The sequence below is a fragment of the Akebia trifoliata genome, chromosome 7 (genome assembly GCF_017979445.1).
Source record: "Akebia trifoliata isolate Shusen 1 chromosome 7, ASM1797944v1, whole genome shotgun sequence".
Taxonomy (NCBI): domain Eukaryota; kingdom Viridiplantae; phylum Streptophyta; class Magnoliopsida; order Ranunculales; family Lardizabalaceae; genus Akebia; species Akebia trifoliata.
Window position 1 is genome coordinate 19,252,132 of NC_141381.1, and position 15,044 is coordinate 19,267,175.

The following is a 15,044-nucleotide window of genomic DNA, read 5'->3' on the forward strand; positions in this document are numbered from 1 at the left end:
TATATATATATATATAAATTGGTTCGATTCTCGAATTGGTTCAGTTCTATTATACCCCTAATCCAGAACTGAACCAGATCAATCGGATTTTTTTTTTTACAATCCGCACCCAAACCAAATTGTGCTCAATCTGAACTAATTCAATCCAAAAGACTCGGATTGGTTCGGTTCTCGGATTTACCCATTCCAATGTGCACCCCTAGATTTACCAAGACTTATTTATTGGAACGTTACCGAACGAACTCTACTTTATGGGTGAGGCTAACATGATTACTTAGTAAGGTTTCAAATCTTACTAAGTTATATTAGGCCCACATAGATTATCAAATTGGCAATCCAACCCATAGTCCTCCTAGATTTCAGGATAGAAACTCATATCGAAAACAAAGAGAAAAATAAAAATTTATTTTAGGTTTGATCCGAAGTTTTGAAGATGGACAGCTACCGAATTCCATTGAACTCAAGAATTAAAATTACAATCTAATGGTTAAATAAAAAACTTTTAAAAAAATTAAAAAGAAATTTACACAATTTTGTCCTCTACAACCTTGAAGAATTGGATCATGTGTTTGGACCCAACAAAATGGACCCAAGGGCCTTTAATAAGATTTGAATCTTACTAACTTAGTGAGATCAGCCTTACTCTTCAAATTACCACTACCGTTTCCAATAACACTCAGACTCCTACTCATCTTGCACCTCTTTTTTTTTTTTTTTGAGAATGACTTTGAGGGACTCCTTATTGAGAATATGTACCGAATATCCCCTAATAAAGAATATGGACCATTTGAATCCCACTTAATAAAACATTAGTCTAGTAAGAATCTTTTGAAGATTTTTTAAAGAAAAAATATTTGAAATACCATTTTAACAACTTTACAAAGTCTTTGATCTAAAAATACAGGGAGTCAATTAAAAAACTCGACCAATTTATATAGTTATTAATATTTCTATGAAAAATAAAAGATAAATATTTTATTTATTAAAAACTAAATTCAATATAATTTTATTTGACACATTTGTGTCGACTTGCTAATTTTTAAGTTGAATCAATTCGATGAACATTCAAGTCGAATTTTAAAATTATGTTTTAATTATTTAAAATTATTTATATATTTTAATAAATCTAATATTCATAGACCAAATCAGTTTGATGTTGATCATACTCATCTCCATCATCATCATTGGTGTAGTCATCATCATCTATTTGATTTAAAGATTACTAGTTTTAGTAATTGAACAAGTTTTTTTTTCTTTAAATTGATCTATAAGAGATGATCACAATTGAAGGGCATGTCATTAATTATAAAACACATGAGTAACTCAAATATTCCAAATAAACATGTTTCTTTACTTCAAAAATCATTAAAAGGGTATTATGGTGTTTTTGGTTTAAAAATCTTTTTAAGATTAATATTTGAAAATTTGGGTACTAAAGAGTCCATATTTTTTTAGAAGGGACCTTTTGGTACATATTTTCAAAAAATAGGTCTTTGAGGTAATTGTCCCTCTTTTTTTTATTCCTTATCCAATTCAACTTCCTCTTATTTATTTATTTCATTCTTCATTTTTTTTTTTTTTTTTTGTTATGTTTTTGCCCATCCATGGGAATGAAGAGGTACAAGCACAACAGCCACCCAGGTAAGCCTTTTTTCATCTTCTTTTCTTTATCTCTTTCTTTAATGTTTTTTTTTTGTGTGCTGATTTTCTTTTAATGTGGAGAATTCGCAACCCACAAAATGACAACCCCATTATTTCCCTTGACTGTTACGAAAATAGGTATGTCTCCTCATCCTAAAAATTTTTATTTGAAGAGTATAGATGTGTGATTTTCGAATTCAAATATCACCTCTACAAAGATTTGGAGTTGCCACAATTCATTTTTGTAAGAGGGTGTGAATGATCATTCAGAATGTATTTTTTGAAAAAAATGTTGTTTTGGCATTTAATGACTCTCGTACAGGTAAAATACCGATCTACCTAAAATCTAGGTAAGTGGTCCAATTAGAGAGAGGAGAAGGTGTTAGGTATCATTTTCTCTCCATCAAATAATGGTAACCTCAAAAGACATAGTTATTTTAAAGAAATAAAAGAAAATAAAAAATCCGGTTAAACAACGATTTTGTACCCCTCGAACGAGAGGGCTTTTAATGTCGATTTAAAATAAGAGGGTTATCTCATTGAGAGAAGAGACCTTACCATGTTTTGCCTTTAGAAAACAAGCTTTGGAAAAGTGTCGACTTTACAATTATGAGTCCATTCTCATGGAATGAAAATGACCCAACTTCCTTTAGCCTCAAGCATGAGTTGTGTGATGTGTGCAACTTGTGATTAGGGATAAAGATGATTTTCTTTTAAAGGTAGTTATAACCCATATACTTTCGATCGAACCGAAGTTCGATCTTCCGGAGGTAGGGGATGGTGATCATTACATCTTAAAGGCTTTCTAAAAATAAAAATTAAAGAAGTGAATAGGAGTAAAAGAGAGAGATAGAGAGGGAAGCGAAGGGGTGCAATATTATGTCTAGCCCACCTTGAGGCTTGGGCTTTCCTTCTATTTCTTCTTTTCTTTCTTCTTCTTGAGTCTTTAATATAGTTATATGAGTTTCTTTTTTAGAAAAAAATGAAGTTAACAAAAGAGAAGATGAGTTGAGTAAAATGAGATTGAGAAACCTCTTTGTCGAGTTCCTTTTGTAGGGCTTGGGAGCATGAGTTATTTTGAAAAATGATGGAGGTATTTATAGGTGTTGAGGGTTACTTTTAAGGGTAGGATAGAGTGAAAAGGTAGAAAGGTGAAAAATGACATGAATTTTATGGGTGGGTGTGTGAAATTTAGAGTTGAGATAAAGGTATTTGTGAAATGAGAGGTAAATGGGTTATTTATGATCTAAATGAGTTGGATCTTTCAACCCATTTGGGTTGAGTGCTATGTGAGTTGAATGAAATGGGTTTTGATTAAAAGAATGATGGTACAATAGGGGTGGTTGTTGATTTTTTTTTTAGGGTAGAAGAGGTGGTGACATGTGTCCCAAAGGTGTAGGTGTGTTTGTTAAGTGAGTTGATTAAGGAAATTGAGGTGTGTGGGGTATAAAGATGACTTATGGAGTATTTTGATAAGAATGTGATGGGATTAAGTTATGACATAGAATATGGATTGTGGTATGAGTGGTATAACTTTTAGGGGTGATGATGAGGTTGGGTAAAATAATTTTGCAAGGTAGGTTGTGGTGATGACAAGTGTCCTCTTTGATGATCAAAGATTGCATGAATCTTGATTGGTGGTGATCATGGGTGTGGGTATGGATAAAGGTATGGGTTTTAGGTTTGGATTTGATTGTGTTGGGTTTTTTCTTGATGAGGGCTTAGGTTTTAGAATTGACTTGTGTTTAGGGTTTGGGTTGGAGTTAGGTTGCATGGGATTAGGGTGGGGCTAAAATAAGATTTAGTAGATTGAAGATTGATGGACCTTAGGTGGGCTTAGAATATTTTCGAGTTTTGGATTGGAGTGGTGAGAAGTGGAGAAGGTAAAGGGTTTGTGAAGCCTTATTATGTGTCAATGAGACCCTTAGGGATCTTAAGACCTTCTGAATTGATCAAAATGTCGAACCTCGACGATTTGGGATTTTTGTGTCTATTGGCAAATTTTGCTAGAAAACTATCTTTTTGTCTTTTCGAGTGGAGGCTCGTTTAAATTGGGGTGTCTACAGTAGTCCTTATTTGCAGGAATTGTGTATGAAGAATTGCAAATAATAGACTGAACTCCTATCTGTACGGATTAGAAAACTTTGTTAAAAATACAATTTCAAAACACCAAATGGATTGACGATTTTAAAATGGCTACCCAAGCATGGGGTCTAATAGGGTTCTCCTTATTAATTCCTTGATCTCGTGACACAGAACTCATTTGAGATCTCAGACTTGATGAAAATTTGATGAGTTTTGAAATTCGGGCATTTTTGTCGTGTTTTGACAAATCGGAATTGAATTCATATTAAAAGGATTTTTTTTTAACTCTTTTGATTTTTTTTTTCTTAATTAATTAATTTTTTTGTTTTTTTTTTTTTTTGGTAAAAGAAAAAAATCCCTTATATATTTGTATTATTATTATTTTTTTGACTGATCCGTGCATGGTGCACGGATGGAGCTTAGATCAGGAAAGGATTTTCTTATTTTTCTTAATAGTAGCAGATGCGATAACATTGGTGTTGCGAGATGTCATTGATGTTGTTGTCAGTGTTTTGCAGTTGATTGAAAGATGAGAGGCTGAGCTGGTCCCAACGGGTGTCATAGAAAATTTTTTATAACAAATTTCATAAAATCTACCTCGAGATTTGTGAAACAAGATCACAAATGATTTTATATTGATTTTAATAAAAATGAGGCTTAAATCTTAGTGTTTTCTTCTCATTAATAATTAAGTACAAAAATAAAGATGACGTGTGTAAATTTCTTCTCTCCAGGTTTTGCGCGTAATCGGCTGAAAATGTTATTTTAACGGTGGCTTTGTTTAGGCTTAATTTTCTTGGAGGCTTCTGTAGATTTTTTTCTCTCTGTGCTTCGTACTTTATCAGTTGAGAATGATTTCTTGGCTTTTGAACAAGGGCTTTAGGCTTGATCTTCTCTTTAATCAAAGTCCAAGTCTATTAAAGAACTTTACTTTGTCTCTGGAGGAAGGCTTGAAATATTTCCAAATATGCCCTTAACTTAATCGGATTTTACATAATGAATTTAAATGGAATTTGGTTATTGATCTAACCCATTTTAGTAGGTTTTGGGCTTAACCATGGGCTAACCCATTTGTTGGCTGTATGGGCCCAATACTTAATGTGAATTACTTGAAATGTGTTGGATCATGGGCTTTATCTACGAAAATCCAAATCATATACAACATATTCCAATTAACGGGCTCCAATTTAGATTTGTGGGCCCAATTTTGATCTAAAGGGCTTGCATTAATTTAGAAAGCGATGGGGACTCCTTTAAATTTTGATACATACATAACAGTTCTCTTAATTTTTGGAAAAAAAAATTAATACACCCAAGTATTGACTTCTTTCTAAATACCCTTTTTCTTTTGGGTAATATCTTGATGGCTTACTTAAAAAAATTTTGAATAATGATTTTCTAACACCACCTCTACGCACACCCCATGAAGTGGCATGTGCTAGAACCATAGATACCTTTCTTTGGGATACACAATTGCAAATATTTATGGGGATGTACAATTGTGTATCTTGAGGGAAAAAATCTATGGTTTTAGCCCATGCCATGTCAAGGGACAAATGGGGGCATGTGTCAAAGGGGGCGTTAGAAAATAATTGTCCTAAAATTTTTCATTATTAATCACCTCACCCAGTCACCCCTATTTAGGGAGAGTATTTTTAAAAATAACAAAAACAAAAACACACACACACACACACACACACACACACACACAATTTTAGCCTTTTTAACTTGTCGAAGTTTTTCTAGGGGGATTACGATTCATTCCAATGATGAATGACAAATGAAGAATGATATATTCTTTACTTCAAACATATAGATATAACTTTCAATCTATTTAAACAATTTTGTGACAATGAATAGTGAACATAGAACGGTATAATTAAAATTTGAAGATTTAGTTATAACATTTGATTTGAGTATCCATTTCACCATTATAATATATGCATTTTGAATTTTTCAAGAATATCCAGGAGTGGAGCCAAGATTTTCTAAACTCCAATAAGGTTGAAGATTGAGGAGAAAATTCAATGATTTTTATTAGAAGTTGAAGAAAATGGTATTTAGGGCACTTATCATTAGTCTATGATAAAAGACCTGAGTCAAGGGGCAATGTCATCCTGGGGAGGCAAGTGCCAAATATCAACCAAATAAAGGGGCTCTAATCAATCCAAAAACATGTTTGAGGATTGGGGTAGGTGGGGGGCAACTGTCAAAAATTTATGGGGGCAAACTATCAAATTATCATTTTTAAAAACAATTGTGGGGACAAAGTGCCCCCACTCTAAATCGGCCCTTGAGAAGATGTATCTAATGTTTAGCTGAAGAGAAGTAAAAAAACAAAGATATCAAAATCGGGGTAAATTCACAGTATCTAATGTATCTAATGTTTTTAAACGAGTTTAGTAATGTTTTCATTTATTTATTTTTTATTAATTAAAAAGATGAAAGACATTTTATTAAAAGTAAGTGAGTAGATAAAATAAGAGAGATTCTATTGCCACACCAACTTTTGTTAACGTCACCCCAATTGTATGTAAATCACCAAAGATTAGCAACACATCTTCGGGTGGCCTTAACAAAATTTGATGTGGCAATGGCAGTTCTTTTAAATAATCTTATCACATTAGCCTGCAACATTGTTGGTAGTATAAAATAGTAGGGGTGCAACTTCGTTTTTGGCTTAGGGTCAAATTGGAACCAAACCCACTAAATAAGAATCAAACCGAAAATCCATATAACCAAATCAAATCGAACTAAGGTTAATTTGGTTTGGTTCTACTGATTGCCAGTATCCTATAAAGTGCTTGGAAAGAAAATATTTCTAATGAAAAATAAATAAATAATAACCATGAAATTTATGTTATAATTAGATTAATGGATAGTCATTAATCTATCCATCGACAAACGTCATTAATCTATGTCTTTAACTCCTAAAATAATTCATAAAAAATTAATATATATTTATTTATTGGGAACGGATCAAGCGACATGTGAAAAAACATATGTAAAAATAATGTAACATTAATAAATTTTCAAAATATGGGTTAGAAGTTTCAGATTGAACTGATTTTTTGTGAGAATATTCTCAATGATGGGAAGATCATCTAAATTAAAAAAAAAAAATCAGTCCAATCTAAACTTCTAACCCCATTAAAAGTGATTTAAAATGTGGACCATCGATTTTTTTTACCAATTTTTGCCAATAATTTGTAAATCACTTTTAATGGATTTAGAAGTGTTTCAGATTGAACTGATTTTTTTGTGACGATGATCTTCTCGTGATAGTGACCATCCTCACAAAAAATCAGCTCAATCCAAAACCTCTAACCCATATTTTAAAAAACCATTGTTTTTACAGATGTCCCATGAACCGCCCCTTATTTATTATACAAATGGTTTGGTTCTCAAGTTGTTCGGTTCTATACAAACCTTGATCTGAGAACCGAACCAAATTAATTAGTTTACCATTTTCTTAACCCAAAATCAAATCACAACTTGTTCTAAACCAAATCAAACTAACCCAAAACCATCAATTTGGTACGATTCTTGATTTGAAGTAGACCAAGTTGCACCCTTATAAAATAGTGTTTGTAATTTGTACCGGCATTATTTTAAAATTAAAGGAATTTTAGTAATACATCATGTAAAATTAGTAATATTAGATTCATCCCCTTGCAAGATTAGGATTGATAATATTAGATTTATCTCCTTGTAAATTGCAAGATTAGGACCGTTGATCAAAAGTCAACATTTTTTTGTTGATGAATTACGATGAAAATTTGATTCTATTGAAATTTTGATTGGTAATATAAAATTCTGAAGGGAGAGATGAATTTCAATTTTCCATGGGATTGGATGAGAAAATGAAATTCAGCCTTAAACTGGAATTTTAGGTTTCCCACCAAAAATAAGCAAATCAACTATTAATGAAAAATACATTAAACCATTTTCAAATGTCTAATAAAAAATAATTTACTCAAAAATTAAGGTGCATTTAAGAAGAAAATCACATATCTAGATCTATTCAGATGTATATATTTTTTTAAATAATGAACTGAAAACTAGTCCTTCAAACTTGAAAAGTGAATGGGATACATTAGCCTCTTCTTCAACAACAACAACAACAACAATACAGATCTGGACAAACCAACCTACATCTTAAGAAAATGGAATTTATATGTAACTGATTTCAACAAAATGAGGATTTACACTTTAGTTGAGGACATCACCTTGATCAAAAAGATAACAGCTCCGCTGACGTAGGGCCTATATGAAACGATGAATTGCAATATAATAAGGATCCACGTTTGGCTGAGAGTAGCTCATGCTACCAAGGTTTTAGGTCGCCCACTGGACCCGCGGTCCAGTTCAAGATCTTCTCTCCTGGATTCAAGTAAATACTCTTATTATGAGGTAACTTACGAGCAAGACCATTCAATATCTGATGGAAAGCATCTCTTGACTGAGCTGGTTGAGGGAACAACATTGCTTGTTTCATAGAAGGATTTGCAAGTAATCTTTGCTTCCTCAATATTACTTCTGGTGGAATTGAGGTAAGGATGGTGTCCAAGTTAGGAACATCTTCCTCGGCTACAAACACTCCGATATCTTCCCATGGGATTGCATCCGCAAATGGTAAGACAATGTCATCTGCTATGATTACAGGGATGCAACCGAATATTACTCCTTCAACCAATCTAGGACTCCAAGGGGCCCATCCTAGTGGACACAAACAGAAAATAGCCCGTTGCATGTCTTCATAGTACGTTGTCGGATGCTCTGTAGAGATGTCGAATAGAAGGTTGTCCTTGAAGTTCTCCCAAACTGCTGCTCTAGCACCTCTGTGTAGTCAACAAACAAACAAACATATAAACAAGGAGTTCAAGCTCCCAAAACCTCATGTTTGCTACACAAGGCACCTTCATTGAGATGCAAACTCAGTTGGAAATAAAGGGTAGTGTCATGAACTAGTGCAAATATAAAGAAAAGAAAAAAGAGAGATTCTATTGCCACACCAACTTTTGCTAACGCCACACCAATTCATATGTAAATCACTAAAGATTTAGCACACATCTTGGGGTGGAATTAGCAAAAGCTTGGCAATAGAAGCTCTCCAAAAAAATAAGTTCCCAATGGAGTTAAGCACATCCTGTAACTTAAAGAAATATACCTTGCATAGTAACCACCTTCGGGGTCATTTCCCACATCATAAAACAATCCGCGGAAATAAACAAAGATGGATCGAGGAATGTTTGGAGGGATCAAGTGAGCTTGCATTTTCTGCGGAGGGGCATATGGAGGAATCATGATTGAACCCTCTTTTAAACAAACATGATTCCGTTGTCCAAACGTCTGAACCAATGTAGCACGCTGGAGCAAGTGAAGAATCCCGCGTTCAATAGCTTTCTCTTCCTAAAACAAGAAATTAACCAAACCATAAGATGACTTACAATTTTTTTTTAAGAACTAACTACTTGCCTGATTATTGCACCTTAAAGAGGACTTGTTTCAGATTTCATTACAACTTGAAAGTATGAAAATTAAAAGAAACAAAAATACTTTCTTAGGATAGGACACATAAAGGGGGATTGTCCAACCTGTGAGATCTTAAGACTTTATTTTTTTCAATTTTTTTTTTCCGCTTATCATGGGTATCCCCACCCTTCGGTGAGAGTAATCCCACGGTCACCCTTTGGAAAGTCCTACATGCAACTGGTTGAGTCGAGGTTTAACCGGACCCTGTAGGGTGGCCCCAAGGAATTCATTTCTTTGTGGGGTTTCGAACACTTGACCTGCCCTTCCTAAGGGGCTTATCAAGGCTCGGCTTGCCACTAGGCCACCCCTTTGGGGTTAGACCTTAGACCTAAATGACCCAATCTGAGGATCTAAAAAGTGAACAGTTTAAAGTACAATGAACGATTTAAAATAAGTCTCTTAGATATACTCAGTTTTCAGTAAATTCTTAGCAAGAGAAACCAATTGGAGGCTCACAACCCCCTCTTTACCTGATTTTGTGTACCATGTAGGGAGGGCTACTTTCCATGTCATAGCATCTAGAGATGAGAAAGAGAAGGTTTAGTTTCTTACTTGATAGTGAAAGCAGGCTCCAAAGTCATGAGGGACAACAAAGAAGTGATCAGCCCCTTCGGTTCGATTCCAATATGGCCAATTTGAAGAGATCAACTGTATAGCACTTCTCATCATCCGTGGAGATTTGAAGGGCAATGGTAGCCCATTGGGTGTCAGATCACAAGTGGTGTATACAGGGGTGTAAAACCAATCGGCTTCCTCGGGATTGAGCGTTCGGACAGGGCTCGACAACAGGAACCGATGCATGAAGATCTCTGCAGCAAACATGTGGGTGAGGCATCTGGGGTCCTTCTGAAGGATCTTCTTGTTGTACTTGCTTGGAAGCTCATAAACAAATACTTTCAACCTTCCCACCGGATCATCTTCCAAGACATCACCGGCACTCCCTATATTTGAAAAAAGAAAAGAAAAAAAAAAGTAAAGCATCATCATCATAGATCTCGGGAACTTCTTAGTAATTGAAATTTTTAAGAAACCGGACCATCTCAATACATACACAAAAATAAAAGTTTAATGTTTAAAAAATTTCATAAAACCATAAATATTAACCTCTTATGAAAATCTCACACAAGGATTATGTGAGGAGAAGTTCAGAAGAAAAAAAACAATTTAATTTCTGATGATATATAAACTTTCTTGTGAAAATTTGAATTACAACATTTTTGAATTTATAATAGATACTTGGGGCAGAGAATCAATACTTTGCTATAAGCATAGAAAATATCATAAATGGCATTCGACAAGACAAATAAGAGTAATTTCAAGTTTGGACTGGAAACCCACACGCTTAAGCAAACAAGTCAATTCAGTTAGGTTTCAGTTTGATCAACGAGTTCTGGAGAACGGGTGCCAAATTCCAACTATAGTGTGCTGTGCTACAACAATACATGCAACTAGTTTTTTTTTTTTTTGTTGAAATTTAGTAATGGCATGCCTCAATTATGTTACAAGGAGGCATGTAGAAGCAAAATAAGTATTTAAATAATAAGTATAGCTTGTTCATAGACAGATGCTTCTTAATCAAGTAGGTCCCTCCATGGTGGCTGAAGAAAGAAACAAATAATACAAACTCCAATTATAGTCACCTTAACAAAACTCCATGATTGAAGTATGAGAAAAAGCCTCTTCCCATGTCATTGGAGACAAAGAAAAAAAAAAACCCATTACAATCATAAATACCTTGGATTTCAGAATAACCTTTGAAAACAACTAGAAACCAAAGTGATAAGAGCATGAGGCAAGAATATGGAAGCACCAAATTCAAAAATCTTCATGTGTTTGATCAAAACAATTGTGCTTGTGTGGCATAATTTTAGGCCCAATGATCCCATTAATATTTCTCCCATCCCTTGGTGAGCCTACACCCCAACAATCAGGCTGATTGATGATTCTAGGTCAATGGATTTACACTTTTTTTTTTTCCTTTTATCATGGGCTCAGAAACCAATGTTTTACTATAACGAAAAGAAAAATGCCACAATGATGAGGTCAGAATCAAGGACTCATCTATCTTATGAACCATGCTCTTGAGAAGTTGGACGCATTATGATGGAATTATGGGAGAGCAGGCCAGAGGCAAATCCGCACCCAAATCATGAAATCAGAGTTTGGGAGCAGGATTGTTACCCATTTGGAGAGTTCGGGTTAGTAATTAGAAACCCTCCGATAGTTCTGGTTATTTTTGCATTTTCTGTCATACTATTACTTATTTTCCTGTCTGAATTGCCAATAAAAATAGGTAAAACATATATTTCTTCAGTTCAATGAATTTTTTTATTACAATAATTGAAGAACAGATGCCAATTTAGATAAAAATTTGAGAATCATCAATGTTTGAATTTCACTGCATGAACTTTATAAACCTAGAAACTGATTGAAATTGAACAAACAACATCCACATTAAAACGAAATCAAAGCTTACGTAAACAAAAGTTGCCGGATTTCAATTATACACTAACATCAAATAAAGCTTGAGAATCAATAATTGAATCCCAAAACAACAATTAATAAAGCTTGAATCCCACTCTATAATTATTTTAACACAGAATAGCCCTCAATCTCACAGATCCCCAAAAATCCCTAAATTTCAACTACATGATAGAATTATATAAAACTACCCCAAGACTCCACAAAATAAGCCCATAAACAATAATTTCAACCCTAAACCCAAAATCAGACTTAAGGACTTACAAAACATTCACATTAACCAAAAATTAACAAGTAAAAATTGAAATCCCAACAAAAAAACTCAACGAAATCAAAGAAAGTCACCTGAAATTCGCTCTGTCTGATGAATCTGATCGAGCTCCACAGCACTAATCCTTAAAAAAATAGCATAAAGAAGAACAAAAACAGAAACCCAACTTGGAATTTTCATTTCCTTCCCCCAAAACTCAATCACTGATCACATACAATCAACAAATTGGAAAATAGAGAAATGGGTCTTCTAAAATTTGACCCAATGAGGAACAGAAAGCTTAATTATGGAAAAAGGGGTCGTTGAGATGTCTTCTGGCGGAGTGGTTGAGACTTGAGAGAGATTTCTTAAATTTTGGGTTTGGTGAAAGAATAAGAAATAGAGGTTTTAAAGAAGAGAATGAGGGTGGATACAGATAGAGAGGATTTGCTTGAAGAAACAGAGAAGAAATGTTCAGGAAAGACGTAGGAATCTATGTAGGCTTTCTGAAAGCTATTTGCTTCTCTTCTCTGTCTTGAGTTTGATGGGAAGTCATGCTCATTAACCAACAAACATGAACTAATGGAACCACTACTCAACTAATCCCTAGAAAAATCAAATGTTTTGGTTACAAGATGAGGGCATTTTGGTTATTCTAATTCGGTGTGTTAGAGAAGACTGATATGATGAAAAGGGGAGTACCATCTGCTTGAAAGAGTCGTGCTGGAGTGACTCAAGTTTTACATCATATCGCACATGTTGACATAAAATTGTATAGGAGCTCTTGTTAGTCATTCGGAATACGAAAAAAATTTGAGTTCTATTTGATTTTGGATTGCAAATATACGGTAAAAAATTTGTCCAAAGATTCGAAAAATGAAAAAAAATGCAGCATATGCTTCATACGTTTATTATTCATTTCATTTAAAAAATTCAGCCATATAATAGTGATGGTGGCAATGAAATTGATGATGATAATAATGATGGTGGAAGATTATGAGGATATTGATGTTATTGTTTCATTGATTTTTAAAAGAAGACCAAAGTCAAGGGACAAATCTTCAATTTGAAAAATTAAGGTGTAATCTCAAATAAATGTAGAGGGACATGTCATTATTTTTTTTAAGATAAAAGAGACATTTATCACATAAAAAATGTGGATTCCTCCAAAATTTTGAAGCATGGTCGCTTTAAAGTTGACTTGTGATACATATCACAATTTTCAAGTTTACACTTTGCAACATACAATAAGTTATAATAGCATTTTTTTTTTTCACTAAGTTTTATAAAAATTCGTAAGAAAAAAAAATCCTGTTTTATTCTTTTCAAACTTAAAATCCGTGAATTATTCAGAATAATTCAATAATCTGGAGAATAATACTTTCATTGAAAAAAATGAAAAATTCGTGAATTTTTCAAGAATTAAACGGGAGATTGCTAACAAGGGTAGGAACCATAGAACATGTAACTACCAAAGAATAATGAAGAAGTGGCCTCAAAATTGACCTCATTTCACACTTTTTTTGATGTGGAAGTGTTTAGGAATCATAAATGCTTTTCACCGTGATACAAATGAAAAGTGACTATGGTTCTGGGTACACCTCCACATTTGAAAAGTGTGAAATGATAAGAATCATAGATGTTTTTCATTGACATACAAGTGAAAATCTATGATTCAATATGCACCTCTTGTTAGAATCCTATGTAACGTTGTGGTCTCATTGACCTTAGTTGGTTGACCTCCATGATTTTGGTTTCTAAATTGCATATGAATTCTATAAAATAATAGATATCAATATTAATAGAAACCCAATATAATTAGAATTATTATATTCTTTATAGATTAGTAGGAAATCTTGATGGATAGGAAACCTATTAAAAGAATAATTCTAGGCCCTCAATCTTCATCTATAAAAGGGATCGGCTACCCCATATTGAAGTTGTTGAATAGAGAACGATTTGTGTAGAACGCACAAAAAAAGGAGTTATAAAAGAAGTGACATTCATTAATCACAAATCCAACTGATCCGCATAGAGAGAAGGGGGAAGGTGAGTCTAATAAAAAAAGATCAACTTGATTGAGATTTCGAAGGTTACAAGGAACGTATATTGAAGGACACACCTCCAAAATATTAAATCAACAATTTTTGCAATAACACAAACTAAGTATGAATGGTATGTTTGAGATATATAATTGATTAGATTTTATTAAGACAATTAAAAGTAGTGTTTAAAATTTGAATGCATAAATTTTATAACATGTGGTATCAGAACGATAGGTTTTGAATCTCCATATCTTGGCTACTATTAATGAATAAAAAATTTTCATGATTTAAAATCAAATCCTTGTGTCAATTTCTTGATCTCGTTATATAACCATAATTATTGAATTTTCATGTATGTACATGATTTCAATTTCTAGTATTTGGAATTTCGACTTTTCATGTATATATATAATTTCGATATTTGGAATTTCGATTTTTCATGTATATATATAATTTCGGTATTTGGAATTTCAATTTTTCATGTATAAATATATGATTTCAGTTTTGGAATTTCAATTTTACATATAATTTCAATTTTCAATTTTGGAAAATTTTAGTTTTACATATGTTTATGATTTCAATTTTCAATTTTTAGATTTCATATATGACTATGATTCCAATTTTTGGTTTCCGGAAATTTCAATTTTACATATGTATATGATTTCAGTTTTAGTTTTATAAATTTTAGATTTCATATATGAATATGATTCCAATTTTCAGTTTTGGGAAATTTCAGATTTTACATTAGTATATGATTTCAATTTTCAGTCTTATAAATTTCAGATTTCTTGTAAATATATGATTCCAAATTTTGGTTTATGAAATTACAAGATTTCGTTTATGTAATTGAATTCATATTTGGGTCACCTTTTAATTTCAGCGGTTGAACTCAGATTTTGGTTATTGTATTAATTTTATTTTGGTACAAGATTATGATAAAATAAAATAAAATTTTAAAATTCCTAGCTCATTGTACCTTAAATTTGGTGTTGAATTTCGGCGTATTG

General features: G+C 32.9%; 1 protein-coding gene across 1 annotated transcript; it reads right to left on the bottom strand.

The window, feature by feature from the left end:
• Positions 1 to 7,739: 7,739 nt before the first annotated feature.
• LOC147398331 (putative beta-1,4-xylosyltransferase IRX10L) lies at positions 7,740 to 12,595 on the bottom strand. The gene is made up of 4 exons (XM_086447489.1): positions 12,088 to 12,595; positions 9,814 to 10,202; positions 8,897 to 9,138; positions 7,740 to 8,567 (listed from the first exon to the last, which is right to left on the bottom strand). The coding sequence occupies exons 1-4, from the start codon at positions 12,191 to 12,193 to the stop codon at positions 8,054 to 8,056; spliced, it is 1,251 nt and encodes a 416-aa protein (XP_086303615.1). The 5' UTR covers positions 12,194 to 12,595; the 3' UTR covers positions 7,740 to 8,053.
• Positions 12,596 to 15,044: the final 2,449 nt, after the last annotated feature.